At 36.3% G+C, this 23,076-nt stretch overlaps 1 protein-coding gene across 1 annotated transcript in view; it reads left to right on the top strand.

Annotated features, from left to right (window-relative positions):
• The window catches only part of LOC145993816 (uncharacterized), a 387,953-nt gene that overhangs the window by 92,334 nt on the left and 272,543 nt on the right, over positions 1 to 23,076 (top strand). The window contains exons 4-8 of the mRNA XM_083129646.1: positions 1,109 to 1,276; positions 4,728 to 4,966; positions 5,528 to 5,705; positions 9,899 to 10,047; positions 18,020 to 18,215. Of these exons, the coding sequence (XP_082985772.1) occupies positions 1,109 to 1,276; positions 4,728 to 4,966; positions 5,528 to 5,705; positions 9,899 to 10,047; positions 18,020 to 18,215 (930 nt within the window). The remainder of the gene's footprint in view (positions 1 to 1,108; positions 1,277 to 4,727; positions 4,967 to 5,527; positions 5,706 to 9,898; positions 10,048 to 18,019; positions 18,216 to 23,076) is intronic.

Here is a 23,076-nt window from a genome sequence, read left to right on the forward strand (position 1 = left end):
TAACTATTGTTACCCCATTTTCCACCATAATTTTTGTACTTACGATGCAATTTTAAGCAAAACATACCTGAATATCATAGGAAGTATACTTCATTAGCTACAAAATGAATTTTGTTTCAGATCTCTGGCCTTAATGGTTTTTGAGATATTAAGGTTTCTGTATACTGCTACATGACCAAAAAAAGCCATCCGCCATGTTGGAAAAATGGCTGCCCCAGGAGAGCTAAAGACAACAAATTTTTTTGCACATTGGTTTTGATATCTAGAAACATGTACAAACCTATGTACTAAAAATGATTTTTTTATAAAATGGTCATGCAACCATTTTTTAAAAAATTGGTTGATTTGACATGGAATGACCCTAGAATTCAAATCCGGGAAATTTTCTAACGTTGGAAGCGACACCAGCACCCACCCAGCATCGAATGACATTGGTACCTGGGGGAAACCCTTGGGAGTAAAGGCAGTCAGGGGCATGATGCTGATCACATCTACCCCACTCATGACCGGATCAAGAAAGTGTGGGGCGTTACCCCCACCACCCCCTATACGCCTTCATGGCATGGTGCTAAGCACAGGGGAGCACTTTACCTTTTTTTTTACCTTTACTGGTTAGAATGTGTTATCACAGGGATCTAAAAGAACAGCAAAAGCAAACGACTTATACCCTTGTTTGCTCTAGAAAGAGTTCTAAACAAATGTATTTTTTTATCATTGTTATTTTTGGAAAGGAATATTCAAAAATAACAGTGCTAGGACAGGCCAATGGCCCAGTGTAGGCTAAAACAGCTTACTCTTCTGAGTCAACCTCTGTGGCAAAGTGGTTATCACAGCATGCTACGATGTCAAGGTCTAAAGTTCAAATCCCAGCTTGGGCATTGGTGTTCTCATTGGATTTCTTCTTCCATTTTTTTTACATAATTATCATTCATCCCCATTATTATAATCATTCTCAACTTGGACAACGGACATAGAAAAGAATTTTTAATTTTTACTCTGAACGTATCGTATTGTACCAAAACTTGAATTATGTGAAAAATATTGTAATCTTCATGTATTCATGTATACTTTATATTCATAAGTTTGTCATACTATTTACTTTCTACAGAATCTAGAACACGTGTCCGAAAACTTGAGAGTGAAAACTCGGATCTAAAATTCTTAGTTGGCCAGTATAGTGCAAAGATTAGAGACCTTCAAAAGGAATCTTCAGAGAAGACTCAGAAGCTTCTTCAGCTCTACAATAAGGACCCTAAAACAGGACCCAGTGCTCGAAGTAAGTTGTGCACTCATATTTTTAATCTGTTTAATTTATTTTCTAATTTTACCAGTTAGGAGGTACCTTCACATCACAGAGTATTATTTTTTGTTGTAATATTATTTGTTGGTCAAATAGTCCAAGTTTGTTTCAGAATATGTATTTGAAATCATTCAAAATTTAATTTTATTAGCTACTTCTTCCTGTTACAAAAATTCTTAAAAAATTTTACCATGTTGCATGAAAGTAATCATAAAAGTAGATTGCAGTGCATTTGTTTTGTGCGGCATTAAAGTGAAAGTTATGATTATGCCTTTGTCACAGCAACAGTATGATAGGGAAAATATGTGAGAATAATGAACAATATTTTTAATAATTTCCTTATGTTGATAGGGTGTCTACCAGTCAAGAAAGTCAAGAAGATATCATGAAATTATGCTTGTGGTCAAGAATTTTTGCTATATTTTTACAGTGTATAGTGAATTCACATTTTGGTATACCTATACTGGGATTTGATAAAATGTAATATTTGGAAATCTAAAATTGTATTGAGTTGTAGTTTAAGATTTGTTCACGTATTAAAATTACAGTCTTGTATGAATGAACTCTTGTAAAAATATTAAATAAAGTAATGTCCCCATCCAGGATGAAGTCTGAAGCATTCATTTTTACATGCATTAATACGAGGTGCATTCCAGAAAGTAAGTTCCGATGGACTGTAAAATGAAAGACGAACATCAGAGGACAATGATTTTATTACTGTGAAGTTAATGATACATAACCTACTTTTCAACATATGCACTATCCTTGTTGAGGCATTTGTCATAACGTGACACCAGCTTTTGTATGCCTGTGTCAAAGAAGTCTGCCGCCAAGGAAACCAGTTGCTGGGTGACAATCTCATGCAGCAGGGAATGGAAGATGTACATTAGAGTTCGGACATTGTGAACCGCTGGTTCTGCAGCATTGCTTGCTGTACACTTTCCACCAATTCAGGCATCACCATGGGCGGTCGGCCACTACGGTGTTCGTCGTGCACATTGGTGCAGCCTGCTGTGAATTTTCTGCACCATCCTCTGACCATTCCTTCACTCATGACATTTGGTCCATACACTTCGCACAACTGCTGGTGGATCTCTGATGCCGACAGCGACAGCATCTTAGCATGGAGAAAACTGATTACCATGCGTACCTCGCACTTGGTGGGAGACTGTATGCACGCTGCAATGTTTACCGTACCACAGTTCTCTCACCACTGACTCCACACAACTGCTTCCGCGTCAGGTTATGGCTACGTGTTCCTCCTCCACTCCTGCGCAAGCACGTTCCGTTCTGACCACTTGTACCATCTTGGGGCACTTTCTGGATGCACCTCGTAATTAAAGCTAGTCTAAATCTTTTGTTAAAGTACAGCTTCAGTGTTCATCTTAACCGGCCTTGTGGAAGGGGTTTTTAACATTCAATCAATCAATTTTCTATTTTCTTAATTTCCAACTATGCCTTAGTAGGGGGCGATTAAATAAATGTTAAGAAAAAGTCAGGAAAAAGTCAAGAATTTTGGATTTGTCATTTCGGTAGACACCCTAATTGAGCTGCTATCATCTACAGGGTTATTTTAAAATCACTATACATTTCTGAGTAAACAAGATTTATTACATAATATACACTGTGTGAACTCAGTGTGGTCACCCTACGTGTTTAGGTTACCAGCAGTCCACCATGGCCCAAAACGTCCACTCCAACGTAGCCAGTGTAATCTCAGAACAGCGGCTATAATTCGTTGTTTGAATCATGTAATGTTGTGGATCTTCACCCCGTATACCCTAGACTTGATAAACCTCCAGACAATGAAGTCCAAAGGGGTCAGGTCAGGTGAGCAGAGTGCCCAAAACCATGACAAGTCACAACTATCCATCTACAGGCAAAGTGCACCTGCACTATTCATGTGCCATTCAATGCAGGTGGGCACAAACATGGCTCTTCTTTCTTTCATCTGCTAGCTTTGTTTTGCATAACCTGCAAATGAAATTAATTTCATCATATAGTATAGTGACTTTATAATCACCCGGTATCTTACCTGTCTCCCCTTTCATTTCATAAAATCCTTTTGTCTATTTTGCCTCAATTTTTTGTCCGATGTGTTCTGTAAATACAAATTAGGAAATGGGTAAAATGAACTTGAGATAGTCTCTGGCTAAATAAATTGCCTCAATTTCCAAGTAGTTCAATTTATCAATCAAATCTTAACATTATGAAGTATTATTAACTATATTACTTACCAATGTCCAAATTGATAGATGGCTGTAACTAAAAAAGAGTTAATGCAATAAGGATAATTTAAATTAGCCTTGTTTTTGTCTTTCAGTCTGAATACCTTTAAGGTCTGGTAAATTGTGCTAGCTAAAAAAAATTATACTTCGCCAAGTGAATTTTTTAGAGCACAGCACATAGCAGTAATATTTTTCTTATTAAACTGTAGTCCACTCCTCACTATGATAATGTGCCAACTGTCTACACAGTGATAAGTTAATGAATGCATCATTCTAAGTTACCACCTTAATCCAGGACAGTTTGCACCAATCAGGTTATGTCAGGTTCCAATGTTTCATAACAATCATCAAAACATCCATTTTGATTAAGTTCATTTACCTGGGACTTTTATTGGTTACCAAAATTCCAACGTCTGTGGATATTTTAGGCACCATTCCTACAAACATTGGAAATTCAGTTAGATCTACATAAAACTAATTAATTTACACCATATTCAGAGACCAGGCTCAAGTATGTAATGAGTAAGGATTTTTGATAGAAACACGGAATTTGAAATTCTGCACATTTAGTAAGATTTTTTGTCACAACATTTTATGAAAGACATAAAGTATACTATTAAATTTGCAGTATATTTTCCTGAGTCTGTATTAAACAAAATGCTTGAACATTGATTATTTCTGTCACTAAATATTGGATGCAGAAAAGGAGATTAGTAATATACCAATTAGTGTGGAATTTTTTATTTTGTGTAATAATAAGTTTAACATTTTCCAATGAAATTTGAGGTTTTTCATCATAATAACAAAGTAACATCATTTTATATTTGAACCTAAAATTCAGTCCGTTTTGTAGCGAAATTTTGATTTCTTATGTACCACAAATTCTTAGCTCTATTAATAATGAGATTAAACTTGGATACAGATAACAAGTATCAAATACAGCTCCATATGCCAGTACAAACTAACTCACTCACTCTCTAGCCTTCTTAAAGCCGAAGGTTTATTGCTGCAAACAACACAAGCCTTCCATCTGTCCCTATCCTGGGCAAGATCAATCCAATCCAATTTCCTTTAGATCCATCTCAACGTGTTTTGCCAATGAAAAATAGATAATAATTGGAACCCTTATACCTGTTCTACTGCATGATGGAAACAATCGGTACTTTCCTTGGTGTGTTTCTAATCCAGCTAACTTACAGGTGGGCAGAAGAAACCTGTTTCTGTTCAAAGAGGCAAGTTTGAACTTTCTCAGCCTCTCCCTCCTAATCCTACATGGCAGGAAAAGTATCAGGAAGTGACAACACAAGCCAGTGATCCCTATATTGCTAACATGTTGACAGTCACAGAAGATAGGTTATCATCTTTGAAAAGGGAGGTTGAGTCCCTTAAAGATGATAAGAAAAATCAGGAAGAACTTATTGCCACCCTCAATAAACAAGTAAGTTGTAACATGCCATGTGTAACATCACATGCATGTGTGATGTTTTTCACATTTGCATGCATCCCTTTGCATTTTTTTTTTACTTGTGGGATTTCCAGAATGTTGTTAAATCAGATATTTGTTTAGTTCCTGTTCTTTTCTGTTAATGTTGTGTGAAGATCAAGAATAATAATTATTAGAATGTGTTTTAATTAACATTTGTTTGAGGAATATTAGTACTAGAATAAAAAGTGAATATGTACAATTTTTTTTCCATAATTTCTAAAGCATTTGTTATTTCAATTATAACTTAAGAGTCATAGAGCTGCAAACTTTCATAAATTATAACAATTGATATGTGTGTATAATTTAGAAATTAACCTCTAACGAAAATCGAAAATGTTGTAGTTCATCATACTATCTTCATGCATCAGCACACTTTGAATTTCATGCAGAGAATACTTTTTTATAAGTTATTGCAGCATATACTTAACAATGTTTTCTTTTTAGAATACTGTGAATAATGATATTTTTGTTGAAATGTTTATTGAAGTAATAACACTTACTCTTCTCTCGAAGGTTGCCAACAGAGAGAAGGAAATTGAACGATTGCATACTCTATTGGAAGGTGGGCGTCCAACTATTGCAATTAGCAGAGAGTATGGTGTGAAAGAAATGGAACGAAGAGTGGCCGAACTAAATAGTGAAATAGATAAACTGCAAACTTTAAAAAGGGAGTTGGAAGTACAGCTCAAAGGTAAGTTCTCCGCTGACTACTTTTTCCACCTGCTTTTACCAAAAATCAGAAGTTGTATTTTTATACACAGTGGAACCTCAATTATATATTTTCCATGGACCGTAGGCTAAAGAACTTCTAACGTGGGAAACTGCACAATCTGACCCACTCTGCAGCACTACAGCCTGGGGTGGGCCTTGTCCTCCCCAAGAAATCCTTCACCAATGGTACTGATCCATAGATCTTCCTCTATAATTTCTTACTTCATCTGTATGGGCATCCCTTCCTACTTTATCCTCCAATTTAGTCTTCTGTTTCCTATTCCTTGAATACAAAGATAGCATACAAGGACTGAACATTCCAGGATGCAATCCACAAATCGTTTCTATGGTTTCCAGGTCGATTCCATTGAGACAGTCCAGTTTTTACATCTTATGGCTTCTCAACAACATCAATTTCACACTATGGAGCAGTTGCATGCCAAGATGGGGAAGGAGTTTGGTGGGGGTCATAAACTCCCCTCTTTGGCCCAGTATCCCTAAAGAAAGAAAATAATGTCAAAGGCAGGAAAATATGGCAAAATGAGGGTTGACTACTAAAAAGGAAATTTCCTGTGCACACCACTGCTATGGAATTATCAACCCCATGAGTACCTGGAGGACAGGGTGGATAAAAATCACATTAAAAAATAATTTTTGGTATTTTTTTTTATTTCAATCGATTTTTAAAAAAAATCCGCTTAAAATTGCTTGTGTGGTGTATGGCACCTTGTTTTTTTTCTGTAGAAAGGCTTTTTATGGTATACATCCCTGTAAAATATTTGAACAGTTTGATTGAAGTAAATAAAACATTATATGTAAATATACATTTTTCTGTATACTATGCTACTATTTGTTGAGTGTGTTAATGAAACTAGAATAATTTCAGTAACTTTTCTTCTAGTGAAAATAAAACATTCTGGATGTACTATATAATCGCAACTTAAAATATTTTTTTTATAGTCTTTGTAGTGGAATTTTGGCAATTTTTTAATAATAGTTTGAGAAATATCAGCTGTCATGTTTATTTACAGTTTAATGATAATGACCAGGGCCCGGATTTTGATGACATTGAATCTTTTAACTGGTGCAATGTAGTCATTGCTAACTAGTACAGAAATCCTGAACACCCTCCTCAGGTTGAAGAAATGTAATTTTTTGGGTCATTTTTTACCATTTTTTATTTTTCGGTCATTTTTTATAATTTTGCGTCATTTTAGGTCATTTTTTACAAATGTTTGGGTCATTGCATGCTGAAACATAAGAAGTTCAACAATTTCTGTTTGTCTGAATGTTATCTTGCGGTACTTACTCTGTGTTTAACTACCAGCGCAACAAAGCCTGTCTGAAAATCGCGAAATGCAACATTGTCGAGTTTCTTATTCACAGTCCGTACAACACACCAAGGTGAAGAAGCAATTGTAAAATTGTTTGTCTTGGAATATATATATACTATTTTCAATAAGCAGATTGAGTTTTGTACGAATTTTTTGGGTCATTTTTCAAAGATTTTTAGCTCATCAAAATCCGGGCCCTGAATTAATGACACTATTTACTGTTTAACATGATTAGTATTTTGTATATTATTCTCCACAAAATGTTTGCTATTTTTACCCATAAAATTATTGAATTTTATATCAATAGAAATTTAAGGATGTTTACAGTTTATTACATTTCGTTTCGTATGAGCTTCAACCCATCAGTACATATATTTTGTTTCCTTTCTTAGAGCCTAATAAACACCATTAAATGATTACGATATTAATGTACTTTCACTGAAAGTGAATTCTGATATCTACAAAATTTTTATGTACATAATTCTATAAATTATTTCTTTAAAGTGATTTAAATCAGTGATTTTTTTTAAATCTCTTATTTAAATTAACCTGATTTAAATGAATCCACGTTGCTGGGGGACCAGGTAATTTTTTTTTCGAGGTTTTCTTCCCCAAGCCTTTAGGAACCAATTCCCGCCTGCAAGGCAGCATTGCTGGTTTTTAGGTGCACCCTAGGTATTTTTTTCATTGGTAACTGGACCGTGAAAATTAAATATAATGATGAAAAAAGTAAAGTCTGGGAATGTAATACTGAGGTTGAACTATTTATAAACATACAGTGCACTCTCTTTAATTCGAACAAAAGCACATTCCCCTTGAAACCCCTATCTAAAACAATGTTAAAAATCACTACTTAATTCGAATTTTGAAGGTTAAATTTGGATAATTCGAAGTCAGGTTTCCAATAATTTAACATAAATCGTTCCAAGAAACACCAAAGTGGTTGCTACATAAGAAATTCCAACACATGACTCGTCCCCCTTTTCTTCTTGAGAAGGTTGTTTTTATGGTTAACAGATGCGCCGACGACAGATGAGAGAGGGTAGTGGGAATCCCCAGAGCTTTTGTTTGTAGGAATGTGACCTTCACCCTCTCAGAAACAAGTTGAGAGGAGAGCAGATAGCCGGACAGAAGGGGTCATTTGTCTGTGTGTTTTAGTGGAGTCACAATGTCGAAATGTGGTGCGTACAGTAGCTTAACATTAGATAAGAAAGTTGAAGTGTTTAGAGAGGTAGATAGAGGAATGAAAAAGAATGAAAAACAATCACGTGATGCGAATAGTCCAATAAGTGTACTATTCCTGGGTGGAGATATGAATAAAACATAGCAGTTGTAAGGTAAGGTGTACTGTTTGCGTATTAATGCAGTTTTATGTTTAATACAGTGTGGTTAATTCCATTGGTGTGGTGTTTTTTATTATATTCTGGTTAATTCGAATTTTGGATAATTCAATTTTTTTTCGTAGCTCCTTGGAGTTTGAATTAAAAAGAGTCCACTGTATATGCAAGGGAAATTTAGAGCAGATAGCTTAACTGATAGTTTCGAAAAGTGTCACTAGATGGCAGTACAACGAAATTTAACAATCAGCTAGGCAGCAGACATTATATATTTTGAAAATTGCGACCATACCCTTCAATGAAGGAAGCGAAAATGTGCATGAGAATTTATGGAGCAACCTACCATCCGTCTGTGGTGCATGCACCAAATGTCACATTCAGGCAACATCATTTTCCTTTGCACTAAAAAAGGCATGATAAAATTGGAAGTTTTTTCTTCCTTAGGAAAGAGCAAACATGGTTGAACCACAATTTCACATAACTTTACTAACTTATGACACATCATCTCTACACCATAAGTTATTATGTAAAGTTAATTTGGTAATTTGTCCCAATACCATCACTGATCCCCACCAATACCAGTGCCAATAGTTGGAAATTGAAATAATTTAAAGTAGTTCAAAATATTATGAGCAATTCCAGAGGTTACAGACTGACATTTAGAAGCAGTTTTATTTATACCTTATTTCTTCGTATATGATTCATGAAACACATAATGAAAAAATATAGCACAAGAAATTTACAAGTAGTATTCTTTGTTCTTGCATAGCAAAATTTCTTCACATGTATTCTGCCAGCAGTATATGAAAATAAATTTGAAGGTAACAGATTGACACAATTGGCAACCTATGAATCTGGATTTTCTGAATCAGTACTTCTTGATGAGATAATTTTTTAAACAAATTTTAGATTTTAGAAACACACGTATTGTGTATTCACAATCTAAAGATGTTCTCATTTAAAACAATGTACAGTGCATTGCTTTTCACTGATATGTAATTTTCACCATTAATATTGACATATTTTTTTTTAAATCTCTTCTCTAAATTTGAAAATATAGTTTCTAATTGGAACCTTATCATGTTACTGTACTAGAGTTTTGCTTTAAAATATTCATAGTGTCACGAAATCCATTTCTCCTTGCAGTGCTGTTGTCGAAATAATAAAAACTATGCATTTTGCATAATTTCTAGGTTATTTAGACCTCACAAAAGTTTACTGTGCTAATTTTTGTGAACCCCACGATTAATTCCGAACTCCAGAAAAGCATCAGCTGGTATTGGTGAATAAATTTGATCTGATACTTTCCAGTACTTTACCACTGGTATCAGCTGATACCAATACATCAGCATGTATCAGCTCAGCACTACTTCCAATTTATCACACCGGTCAATTTTTCTTGGTTTCTTAACATTTTCGACCACGTAGCTTGGGGCTGCAAAAACGTTTTCAAAAGTTCAATTACGAACCAATAGCATTTATTATATGTTTCTTCTTTTCAGAGGCTGTTGCAAGTCAACATGAAGCAATGACGAGAGCTGTCCGCCTTGCCGATCGTAATCAAGAACTTGAAACCGCATTGCGTGGTGTTGATAACATGGCACTTGACGTTGAACAAAAACAAACAAGAGAACAACTAAGAATAGCTCAGGTACTCTCAGAATTATTTTCTTTAATTTTACTAGTGTAGTTTTTATTTAGCTAAATGACAATTCCATGCCAATACACCCCCTCCTAATATGACACCATCCAAATTTAATAGTCTTTTGAGAAATCTGAAGCATATTTGCATATTTTTAGAGCTCTGGAATTGATAGGATTCTAGCAATAAGGTTTCAAACTTTGAAAAGTATGACATATTTCAGCATGCAGGTCAAGCAAAAAATAATCATATCATTTATCACAATTGTGTGTGTTACATGCATATATATATACACACACACTGTAGTGTTGCTTATTATTTTGTGGTAGTTCCTATTGCTGTCTCAGAATGAAATTATACTAGAGCTATGGAATATTAGACAGGAAAACATTAGCTAACCAAAATTTAAATCAAGATTGTTCTGCTATTGGAGAATGTACATGTAAGAAAAGAATTAAGGAATGTGCTGATATGTTGAGTTGTCACTATCACATCTTAAGAGTGAATATGAAATATGTGTGTGAGATGTAGGTTCTGTCTCCAAGATCTTGTGGTTGCTGCTGAGTTGTTGGTTGATTTGGAAAGGCAAACTTCGGGCCAACCTTACCTTTCTTCTTTCATGTTTAGTAGAAGATATGCCTAACCGAGATTTATTCTCACTGTAACTTATTTTTTACTACAAATCGCACAAAGGCATCTGAAAATGAAATTAACAGGAAAGACAAGCAACATGACAATTAACATTATTCCCAGAAAGATACAAATTACACATAGTGTATTGTTGATATTTATAGAGAGCATTCCTTTATCGTCAAAACAAGCCTAACATTACATTTATGCTACTGGTGGAACAAAAGTTATGATTATTTTTTGTTCAGCATGCATGCTGAAATATTGTTTCCAAGTTGGCAACCCTGTTTTTTCAAGCCTGTTAGTCCCAGAGCTCTAAAAAAATACATACTACATACTTTTTTTCAGATTCCTCAACACTCACCACATTTAATTAAATTTTGGGGAGGTTGGGTTGAAAAGTACACATTTGCATGTAGTGATTATAAAACAATAGTCGATAGTAAGTTAAAATATATTGTCACATACTGTAATATCATTTCTAGTATGTTCGTAAGTTTTTCATTGAAGTGTTACCGAAGAAAACAGCATTATGACACACATGAACATGAAGCTTCTGATTGTTTTAAAGTCTCATACCTGGTCCATCCAGGAATGTATAAAAGAGGAATATGAGAAAGCCTGGTGTTCTCAAAAATAGAGATGGAACATCTTACTTTCTGATTTGTCAAGTTCTCATCATATCGTTTTACCCATGCATTCAGCTGCCACATATTTTTGCAACCATGTTCCATATATGTATCTCTCTGTGCATGTGAGTGAGTAAGTGCAAGTCTCATGTAAGTATTCATATCTATGTATTTTCTTACAGCAGATATACAACTAACCTCTTTGAATTCAATGAATTATGAGGGATATTTTCATGCTAGGATTTAATCATAAATATGAATCTCTGTTAATTTTCTTCAACTTGTAAAGAATTCAGTCAGAAATTGCTTTAACTAATCATTCACAAACGATTCTAGGAATCTTGATCATAAGTGTTCTGTTCTCCTTGGAAAACATTTTTCACCTTTTTTTTATATTGTGAAACAGATTTTTCTTTACTTCTAACAAACAAGACAAAGTAGGGATGGGACAGATTAGTCAGTATTTTTTCACTATCGGCTGATATAGGCATATCGATGTATTGGTAAAATTACCGATTATTTTACTGATCCGATATATATCTATAAATATCTTATAACTAGCTGATTGCCCGACATCATCCGGGTATTTATTTATCCCAAAATAATGAATTCTAACTATTGTGTAAAATATAACTAATTTTATTTACAGGTATTTAAAAGTGTAAGTACAGTATACAAATGTCATCGTGAATGTCACCAATTAGCTACGCGACTCTGAAAACTATAGATTCGACACTAATGTAGATGTAGGTCATTTTTGACATTTTATTTATCACCCCCCCCCCCCATGACGATAGGTAATGAACTTGGAGTTGAACGGCATTGGGAGTGTCACTTGATCTTAGCGACCCCGAAAACTATGGATTCCACACTAATATCTGTCGTTTTCTATTATTTTTATATGTCACCCCTTCCCACCCCACCCCTATGGGTGCCAGGGGTGTCTTACCCCACAGTATATCTTTGCAGATTGTAAGTCATGTGTGTACCAAGTTTGGTCATCGTAAATGTCACCAATTATTATTATTATTATTATTATTATTATTATTATTTATTATTTGAAGTAGGGTTACACTTAAGCTTACAGTATTTTTACACGGATTATCTTACTGTAGAAACAGGAAAGACAAGCAACATGACAATTAACATTATTTCCAGAAAGATACAAATTACACATAGTGTATTGTTGATATTTATAGAGAGCATTCCTTTATCCGAAAACTATGGATTCGACACTAATCTAGGTCATTTTTTACATTTATTTTTCACCCCTCTCACCCCCTCCCCATGCCGATAGGTGATGAACTTGGAGTTGAACGGCATTCGGAGTGTCACTATTCATCTTATCGGCCCCGAAAACAAAGGATTCCACATTAATATTGGTCGTTTTCGATTATTTTTACATGTCACCCCTTCCCACCCGCACCCCTAAGGGTGCCAGGGGTGTCTTATGCCCACAGTATTTCTTTCTAGATTGCAAGTGATACGTGTACCAAGTTTGGTTGAAAATGCTCCAGGCATTCAAGAGTTATGCCAGTACAAACATACACACACACATGTTTATATATATAGATTTAGTACAAAATTCTGCCTTTCTGTTATAATTTTTATGTGTAATCTCCATGCCGTACTTTTTAAAAAAGTAAATGTCAAAATATGCAACTTCTTTTGCAGTGCAATTAGCTTGAAACATGCATAGGTCAATGAACCATTCAGATTCTTCAAGGGCTATTTGGAATTTTATCTCAGATTATTTTCGGTAGATTAGAGTATCGGTTATTGGTATCGGTCAATTTTATATTGTTACTTTATCAGTATCTGCCAAAATTTCATATTGGCCCATCCTTGAAACAAAATTTTTCATGTCATGTTTTTGGACTGCCACATGCCTCTTGTAAAGATCTCACACATCTAAAATATCACCCATATAAACTACTACATGATCATTGAAATTAGTGTTGTACATAGTTGTGTGCACAACCCTATCTTTAATCAAAGTATTATCTTCCAGCAATTTCATAGGTTTGTAATGACTCAGTTACACTTCATGTCTTTGAATATTGCAACATAACTTATTCATCTCGATAGGTTATGTTGTAATATCCAAGATGTCATAGATTTCCAGGTCAATCAACAGTCTTCTGTGAATAGTGACAGTGAGTCACTGATATCGATAGAGACAGCAATTTCTCGCAAAAGAGAAATTGAATTATTGTGTAAATTATGTGTGTAAATAGAAAATTGTTCATCTAACTCATATTTCTATAGGTATGAATGTCATATTCATGAAAAGTTTGGTTTGGTAACAATTGGGTATGAAAGTGAATCTTGTGTTCGAAAGGGAATGTGAAGTATTTGTAGAACTTGCGGAATGTGTGCATTGCTCCAAACTATAAACAATAAAAGACTAAACTGAGCACTACAATTTTAGAACTTCTAACATTTGTTAAGTTGAAGTTCTTGCAGAGGATTTTTGAAAGTTTCAACTTTAGTCTTGTTTACCATTCCAAACTGGGATATCGCAAGGACAGGACTTGATCCATGGTCAGCCAACTTTTATGTTCAGCACGATCCTACCTTCAAGATTTATCCTTCCTTTAACCTACACAAAATAATACACTAAATGTTGAAATTAAAGTGTTTTTTTTTTTTGTGTGGCAACCTTTCGTCCTGGTTGTGCAGATTTTTTTTTTCAAGTTTTTACAACAAAAAAAATAGAGAAAGATGGAGAGAGAGCACCCTCATACACACACATACACATATCTGTGATCACTGTACACAACACTGCACTTGGTAGTATAAACTTGATTTGTTTGTTGGATTTGGTTTATTTTACTTCACTTTACTATCATTTTTGGCTAATCATGAAGATGATGAGTGATGATACGATGAAATTGATGAAGGGACGCTCACAAACAACATTCATGCCCAGGTTGGGGTTGGAACCTTGGACCCCTGGCATTGTGGCATGCCATGCTAATCACCACACGATGGAGGTCAGCATAAGATGAAATGTCACCACAAGAATAAAAATCCACTTAATAGTAACATTCACCAATACTTACCTGCAGTTTATATCTGCACAAGTCCACAATTTGACACACTATCACATCTGTTGCATGTATTTTTGTTCCTGATGTACACTATGTGGAAGAAAGTCATTGGACACCCCGGTTTCAACTTTGAAACTAACTCCTCATGAAAAAGAAAGTACAGACGGGTATATATACGGCAGCAAGAGGCTTCTCAGATCATTCGCTGATAAAATGACAGACAGGAAAGAGCTCAGCATATTTGAAAGAGGGATCATAGTAGGCTGCTCCATAGGAGGCATGAGTATACGTAGCATAGCTGATGCCCAACAGGTCCCTAAATCAACTGTATCCTTTGTCATCAAGAAGTGGAAGGAAAAGGAACACTGCAGCAATCACCATAAAGTAGAAGACCAATAAAATTTTACGACTGGGATAGGAGAGTGCTGAAGAGGGAGATTCGGAGAAACAGAACCCGTCCGATGCATTCAATTGCAGAAGTGTTTCAAAGTGCAACCAATTTGACTGTTTCGACCAAGACACTTCGCAAGGAGGCCCATGCGCTTGGTTGTCATGGTCGAGCCGCTGCTCACAAACCCCTGATAACAAAAAACAATAAACGGCAGAGACAACACTGGTGTAAAGAGCTGAGAAACTGGACGGTGGAGCAATGGCGGAAGGTCCTATGGAGCGATGAATCATGCTTCACACTGTTTCGATCAGATGGGAGAGTGTGGGTATGGTGATTACCCGGAGAACGTCTGTTCCCCGTGTGTGTAGTGCCCACAGTGAAATAGGGTGGTGGCGGCATCATGTTCAGGGGTTATTACAGCTGGCATGGCATGGGTCCACTGGTACCGGCATATGGCCACATGACGTCTGTGTCCTACCGAGATATTCTCGACAACTCCATATTCCCCACGTTGTGGCGTTTCTATGGAAACGATAAATGTGTGTTCTAGGACGATAATGCGACTTGTCATGTTTCCAGGGCTACCATGAAGTGGTATGCAGAAAATAATGCCAACTGACTGGATTGGCCTGCTCAGAACCCTGACCTCAACCCTATCGAACATCTATGGGATGAACTGGAGCGAAGATTGAGGTCGCGATTGCCTCGCCCTTCTACACTTCCAGGGTTGGTGACTGTACTCCAGGAGGATTGGCGGAATATCCCACTTGGTGTACTACACGACCTTGTAGCCAGTTTACCACGACAAGTGGCTGCTGCTGCCAAAGGCGGACCAACCTCCTACTGATTGCAAGAAAACTGATGGTATCCGCTGACATGTGGTGTCCAATTACCTTCTTTCACATAGTGTATTATTTAGTAATATTGATTGGTTTGGTTTATTCTATTTTGCATTTCTGCCACTTTTGGCTAAACGCGAGGATGAGAATGATGGATCATATGATGAAATTGATGAATGGACACTCACAAAGAACACCCATGCCGACATCAGGATTGGAACCCATGCCTCCTGGCTTTGTAGCATGCTATGCTAACTACTCTGCCACGAAGACCAGTGTTATTTTATAATATCCAATGGTGGTTATGCAAACTTTTAAGATCATTGATATTCTTTTCACTTTTTTTTTTTAATATTTTATTCACTGGATTCCCTGAAGAGGAACTCCGAAACAGATCCAAAACATTAGACAGAAGTGAAGACTAGCCAGGGGGCGGGTGCCATAGTTCACAGCCAAATGAGTGCATGAAAGATCCAGCTGGCAACAGTGATCAGCAGCTGCTGAAGAGAGAAGGACCTTGGGGAAATTGTTCCTCTCCCCCTTAATATTGTTTCGTTACTATCACATTCAAAGATTAAGGCTTTCATATATGACATCGACAATTTTAGATGGAATACATTTTAGCATTTTATTTCTTAAGGCTCAACTGGTCCTTTGGCCAATGCCAGGTCAGCTGTTTTCGAATTTTCCTCCCATTTCAGAAAATCGTTATGATATTCCAAAATCTGAAAAATTACATCTGCTTCGAATTCTTGCCAGAATATTCATGTGAATCTTCGTGTGGTATGCTTTCGCTGTTCCCTAGAAATTTTCAATAGTTTTGTGGATACATAAGTGTGTTAAACTATTGCAATTATCTAGAAAATGGTGAAATCAAACCACGTACAGATTCATGTGAATGTTCTAGAAGCAGGGGTGCCCACAGGGAGGTTTCATGACGTGCCTGCATCATGGGAATTTTTGAGTGGGCTAAAATTTTATACCACTTCTATATATCTTCACACAAAAATGAGGGGGGAGTCATTTCATTTGATTGACATGTTATTGATTTTTAGTTTTGGTAATGTATAGTTTTCCTACCTACCTGTGGGTGATCGCGGCGATAGCGTTGAAATGAAACACCACCTCTTATGCCTTTAGAATCTGTTTGGAAGAGGGGGACGTGTGCTTTTTGCATTGATACAAGGGTAGTCAAGCAGACAAACTATGAAGAATAAGGTTCAGTACACTAACAATGGCAGTGAGCCTGAGCAGTTGTGTACGTTTTATGTTAGCAAACGTGAAAGTGAGCCTCAAGTACCTGAAGTAAACATATATTGATTAAATGTGTCTGTATTATATTGTTCCGCAAATTTTGTCTGACCAAAATAATTTGAGTAAATAATTCGACATAAAAGGGCGGGGCAAATGTTCTACCATTTTGGGGAAGGCAAATGTTCTACCATTTTGGAGGGAGTTCATCATAGACCTTGGGGGTGGGGGTGGCACCCCTGTGTAGAAGGAATTCTAAGCAGATGTAATTTTTTTAGATTTTGGAATATTATAAAGGTTTTCGGAAATGGGAGTAAAATTTGAAAACAACCGCCCTGGCGTTGGCCAAAGGACCAGCTGAGCCTTTAGTCTGTTACACTGCTGTGTAATATACGAGGAACATTCCAAAAGCAAGTTTCGTCATTTTTTTTCACAGGGAAGCTTTATTGCAAACAAAAAAATAAAATGTCATAACAAAATACAATCTTTTGGCTATATTTCTACATAGTCGCCACTGACATTGATACATTTGTCGTACCGTGAAATCAATTTGAAGAAACCCTCCTGGTAAAAATCTATGCCCAGCGATTTAAGGAAGTTCTTCACAGCCTGTTGCACCTCTTCGTTGCTTCCGAAGTGACGTCCCGATAGTACTGACTTCAACGCAGGAAAAAGGTGGAAGTCTGATGGGGCAAGATCGGGGCTGTAGGCCAGGTGATTCAATCTCTCCCATCCCAGTGATCCTTGCTGTGTGGGGTCTTGCATTGTCGTCCGAGAACAAAACCCCTTGACTCAAGAGCCCTGGTCTCTTGTGTCAAATGGCAGACTTCAGTTTGCTTAGTGTGTGGCAATTGTGTGCCGCACTTCCATTTGTGACCACATTTCCAGCACACGTCTTTCTGCCATACTGGTTTGCACTCGAATGAGTTCGGGCATGTCTGTCTGCTGCTTATCTCTATTCTTTGGCACTCTGTGCATGTGCCATCGCTCCTCTGCTCTCGCTCCATCCATCGTGAATTCAGGAAAGATTGTCTTTTGTTATGGCAATGTGTTTTCTCACTTTGTAATATAGCTTCCCTGTGAAAAAAATGATGAAACTTACTTTCGGAATGTCCCTCGTATAAAATCACACAAACTTTCTCTTGTCACTTTTAGTAACTAAATAAATTTTAATTCTGTGTGATTCAGGAGCATTTGGATAGTGCACTAAATCAGCTTGCTGAGAGAGAGGGACATATGCAAAATCTGCAGAAGCATAACTTGGAACTTCAAGCTGAGATGCATGCATGTAAAACCGTGAAAGGTCAGCTTGAGAAGGTCCTGGACAGTGCGCTAGATGAAAAGAAAAAGTTACATAACAATGTTAATCAACTGAAAGTCCATGGTATGAATCTCTATTACGCTTTGTATGTTTATGCTAAGGATATTCCAAAAATAAGTTTTGCGAGATTTTTATTCACAGGATTTATTATTTGGGAAAGCAAATTCATTACCTATTTTCTTGCTCAGATTTATCATACCTCTGCACTTGTTTGAAAAATCATTCATGTGAAACTCAGTACCTGGCTTACGAGGAAGGTTTTAACAGCATTTTCCATGCCCACATCATGGTTTCTGGTCTAATGCAGTCTGAACAGTTCCATTTTAACCCTAGCTTACCTGCAAGGGGGGTGGGTTGCTCTCAGGCCCACCACCTCTAGTTTTTCGATTTTTCAACTGATTTTTTTTATAAAAACAAAATAAATTACATTGTTCTCTAGGGTGTTCCCAATATTTCTGTACTACTTTTGTTCATATAAGCATAAATGTAACATACATAGGAGGCAAAATTACCTTGGTGGGCCTATTGCAATTGGTTAGAACTATGCTTACATAAACAAAAAAGCATTGATGAAAAATTATTTTTTGTGAATTTTAGTTAATGATAAATGTGTGACACTCATGCAACAATTGACACAGATGCATATCAAAATTGTTTCTTTAATTTTAGCAATTAAAAAATATGTGAGCTCCCCCTTCCCCACCTCAGGTAATTAAGTTTCTCATATGGCATGGGTAGGCTAGGGTTAAAGTTGGAAACAAGTAGAACCTATTGGGTGTAAGATCAGGGATATAGGGAGGGTCCATATGTTCCCAAGTGAAGCTCTCCAGAGGTTCTGATGTTGCAGTCAGCAGAAGAAGTCACTTCATCTTTCTCCCACATCTATAACAGTGTTTGTTCTCCATCATGGAGCTGGCACGTTCAGCATGGAGATCGGTCTTGTTCTGCTACTCCTGCACAGGCTCTGGAGTTCACATGATGCTCAGTGGAATAGACAAATGTATTTTAACTGCAGACAATACAATTTCCACACAATGTGCATTACTTCCGAAAATATCATTATGCAAAACTTATTTTCAGAATCACCCTCGTATATTGTTACAGTAGAAATTGTGTGGGTGGTAATATAAATTTAAGGCACTAATAGTACACTAACTTTAAGGAACTGTTCCTGCAAATGCACTGAAACATAAATTATTTACAAACAGAAATGAAACCACTGTTTCTTCGGAATAACTATTTTTTTCAGTGTTTCAATGCCAAAATAATCAAAATATAATTATTGATAACAACTCGTTTGAACAAGTTTCCAAGTTCAAGTACTTAGTAGTAATACTAACAAATCATAATGATATTAAAGAGGAAATAAAAAGCAAGCTTAATTCAGAAAATGCATGTTACTTTTCTCTTCATAAACTTTTGTCTTCTCGTTTAATATCTAAGAAAGTAAAAGTTAAAATATACAAAACAGTAATTTTGCCTGTAATATTATATGGATGCGAAACTTGGTCTCTTACATTGAAAGAGGAACATAAATTGAGAGTATTTGAAAATAAGATCCTTAGGAAAATATTTGGGCCTAAAGGGGATGAGGAGACAGGTGAGTGGAGAAGGTTACATAATTTAGAACTACATAATTTGTATTCATGTCCAGATATTATTAGAATAATTAAATCAAGAAGACTTAGGTGGGCAGGCCATGTGGCACGAATGGGGGAGGAAAAAAGAGTTTACAGGATTGTTATTGGGAAACCTGATGGTAAGAGACCAGTAGAAAGACCAAGATGAAGATGGAGGGATAATGTTGAGATGGAGCTGAAGGAAATTGGTAGGGGTGGAAAAGAGTATATTGATGTTGCTCAGGATAGGGACAGATGGAAGGCCTGTGTTGCTGCAGCCATAAACCTTTAGGTTCAAGAAGGCTCGAGAGTTAGTTAGTTTCAAAGCCCAAAGTGTGATCTATATCAAGAGCTGCAAATGATAACTAGTCATACTACATAACTAATGTTAAAATGTTAATAGGTTGTTCACAGAAGAATGATACGAGGGCTGCTGGAAAAGTTTCTGCAATCAATATGAAAAATGTCATGTGAAATTCTGGAAATGGCTTTATTGTTTTTTAAAGTATTCACCCTTAAAGTCGATACACTTTTGCATACACTCAAACCAATTTTGAAAGCATTTTTTTCACTCTGAAGCTCATACCTCAGAAACTACTGTTCGGAATGCGTGAACAGCTGTTTCAGGCGACACAAATCGCTCACCATGCATCTTATTTTCATGTGTGCAAACAAAAAGAAGTCATTAGGTGATAAATCAGGTGGGTACGGACATTGAGTCATTAATTCGACATTTTTACTGGACTAAAAATTAACAGTTTGGTGTGCTGAGTGGGAACTGGCGTTGTCGTGGTGAAGGATAATGCTACGATTTGGGTTTGTTTTACACAATTCATTGATGACCTCTGGCAAACAAACTGTTGTATACCACTCGGCATTTACTGTCCTTCGATCTTCTAAAGCTATTGTTGCCACATGTCCAATATAACTGAAGAAACAAGCAATTATTTGCTTGGCAGCACTCCTCGAACGAACAACTTTTGTTGGTTTCGGCTCACTTTCAAACACCCAAGCAGTGGATTGCTGTTCAGTTTCGGGTTCGTATGAATAGATCCAAGTTTCGTCCCCTGTAATGATGTATTACACCAAATTTTATTTGCCTCGGTTGAATTTTTTTAGCTTTTCTTTACACCAATTTACACGAGCCAGTTTTTGAGCTTCGGTCAAGTTGATCCAAGTTGGGATCCAACGACTTGAAACTTTCTGTACGTTCAGATGACCATGCAAAATCGTATGTATTGCTTTCATGTCAATGTTCAAGGATGCCTGAATCTCACGGTATGTCACATGCCAATCTCTCTCAATCATTTCACGCACAGCATCAACATTGCCGGCAACAACAGACGTGGTTGGACGACCTTCACAGAATTCATCACTGAGAAATTGTTGACCATGCTGGAATTCGGAAAACCAAGAAAAATAAACTAATAGGCTTAAACAAACAATCAAAGATAATTTAAACATAAAAAAGGTATATTTTTCAGATTTTTATAATATTGGAACACTAGTGCCACTGTTGGTGGTAGTTTTCAGAAACTTTTCCAGCAACCCTCGTATTAGACAGTTACAAAGAAGTTTTTACTCTTGTGAATTTGAATCAAATTTATAGAGATATTTGCAAGTGCACAGATATTGAAAATATCCTCAAACATATTTTGATACAGCATTACTATAAAGGAAACAGATGCTTTCAACATTTTAAAGAAACCAAAATTACAAATTATTGTTGGAACTATTTGAAATAGTCAAAATTCTTGCATGTTTTTTCAGTATACGTATTTAAATTTTTATCTCTAACATACAGATGTTTGATGTGTAAGCCCTTGGTCACATGACAGAAATCAATACCATATTTATTTATTTAGTATGTGTTTTACATAGTGTAGATTACGGCATGAACTTGTCTTACACTCAACCGTAATATGTGTGTAATATCTATGTATACATTAGATCATAATATAATTCACAATAGAATATAAATTCATAATATAATACATTTAAACACAGAAAACAAACAACATGCATATGCCCTTCATAATAGACAAACTACAGTAAAAAAATCAATTCATAGTCATACACAAAACGTGCACGCACAAAGCAGGCTATGGCAATTTTCATGATTTTTTACATATTGTTGTTAATTATTCAGCAGTAAACTAAACCAATAAAGGTATGTAAAATTATACCATAAAGCTTTTTCTTCATCTTTCATGTGAAGTACATTCCAATGTCTAACCACTGATGCAGTAAAAGAGTTGGCAAAATATTCAGTTTTCTCAGTTTTTATTGCTAACAGATTGGAATTTTGGGAACTTGTGTATGAGAATTCATTGTCTCCTAATGGCAGACTAATCTCTTACTGATGTATAAAGGATTTCCTGTAGTATGTTCGTTACATACGAACACTAGTTTTCTACACCTACCTCTTTCATATATTCTAATTCAAGCTAATGTATTATAATATACTGTCAGATGATCATACCTCTGAAGGTTAAATATATTTTGTTTATATGAGCTCTGAATTTTTCTTAAAATTCTTGTTGTCAGCATCTCCCTGTAGTCAGCATGTACACTGTGCTGTCAAAATGAGAGAGGAGCAAGTTGTGTTGAAGTCTCTCTCTAATAATAGGCAGAATGGATTTTTTAAAATTTTCATAGTAGACTTTAAAATGTCCCTTCATGTCGTCTAAGACTTCGGGCTTGGGCTACGGGACATGCACTGGTTTGAGTCCCGAGTGGCAATGCGTAACAACTTTTCTCCTGAGACTTTGGCCAGTGTATGGGGCCAGTGGCCACCCACCATTGTGAGGAAATTGGGGAACTACGAACGAATAGCATAACCCGGTCACGGAAAACCTAGAACCATGACTGGGGATTCGTGTTGACCATGCTTCACCCATAACTAGTTGGATGATAAGGTATGTCGGAGTGAGGCCGGCAATCAGTAGTTATGCCCTGGCCCTCAATGGCTTTCATGCCATGGGTTATTGTTATTAAATGTAAAGATGCATATTTGGCCAAGGAATTGGTCAGGCAGAAATTGTCCAAAAATGCTCAAGCATGGAGCAAAATCAGAGCACACACACACACATCCAGAATGATGCAAATAGTTTTAATAAATGTGAAAAGGGGACACTAGTGTGTGTACGGCCCCGAAACTAAATAACAAGTTAGTAGTGGATATCATCCAAGAATTATTTCTGTTGTACTTTACCGTTCTTACAAGCATGTAAACAAAATTTGTAATGTAACGTTTTGGGAGAACACATGCTCCCTTCATGAGACATGTATTCTTATCCGAGAAG

The sequence above is a fragment of the Lepisma saccharinum genome, chromosome 10 (genome assembly GCF_977018435.1).
Source record: "Lepisma saccharinum chromosome 10, izLepSacc3.1, whole genome shotgun sequence".
NCBI lineage: Eukaryota > Metazoa > Arthropoda > Insecta > Zygentoma > Lepismatidae > Lepisma > Lepisma saccharinum.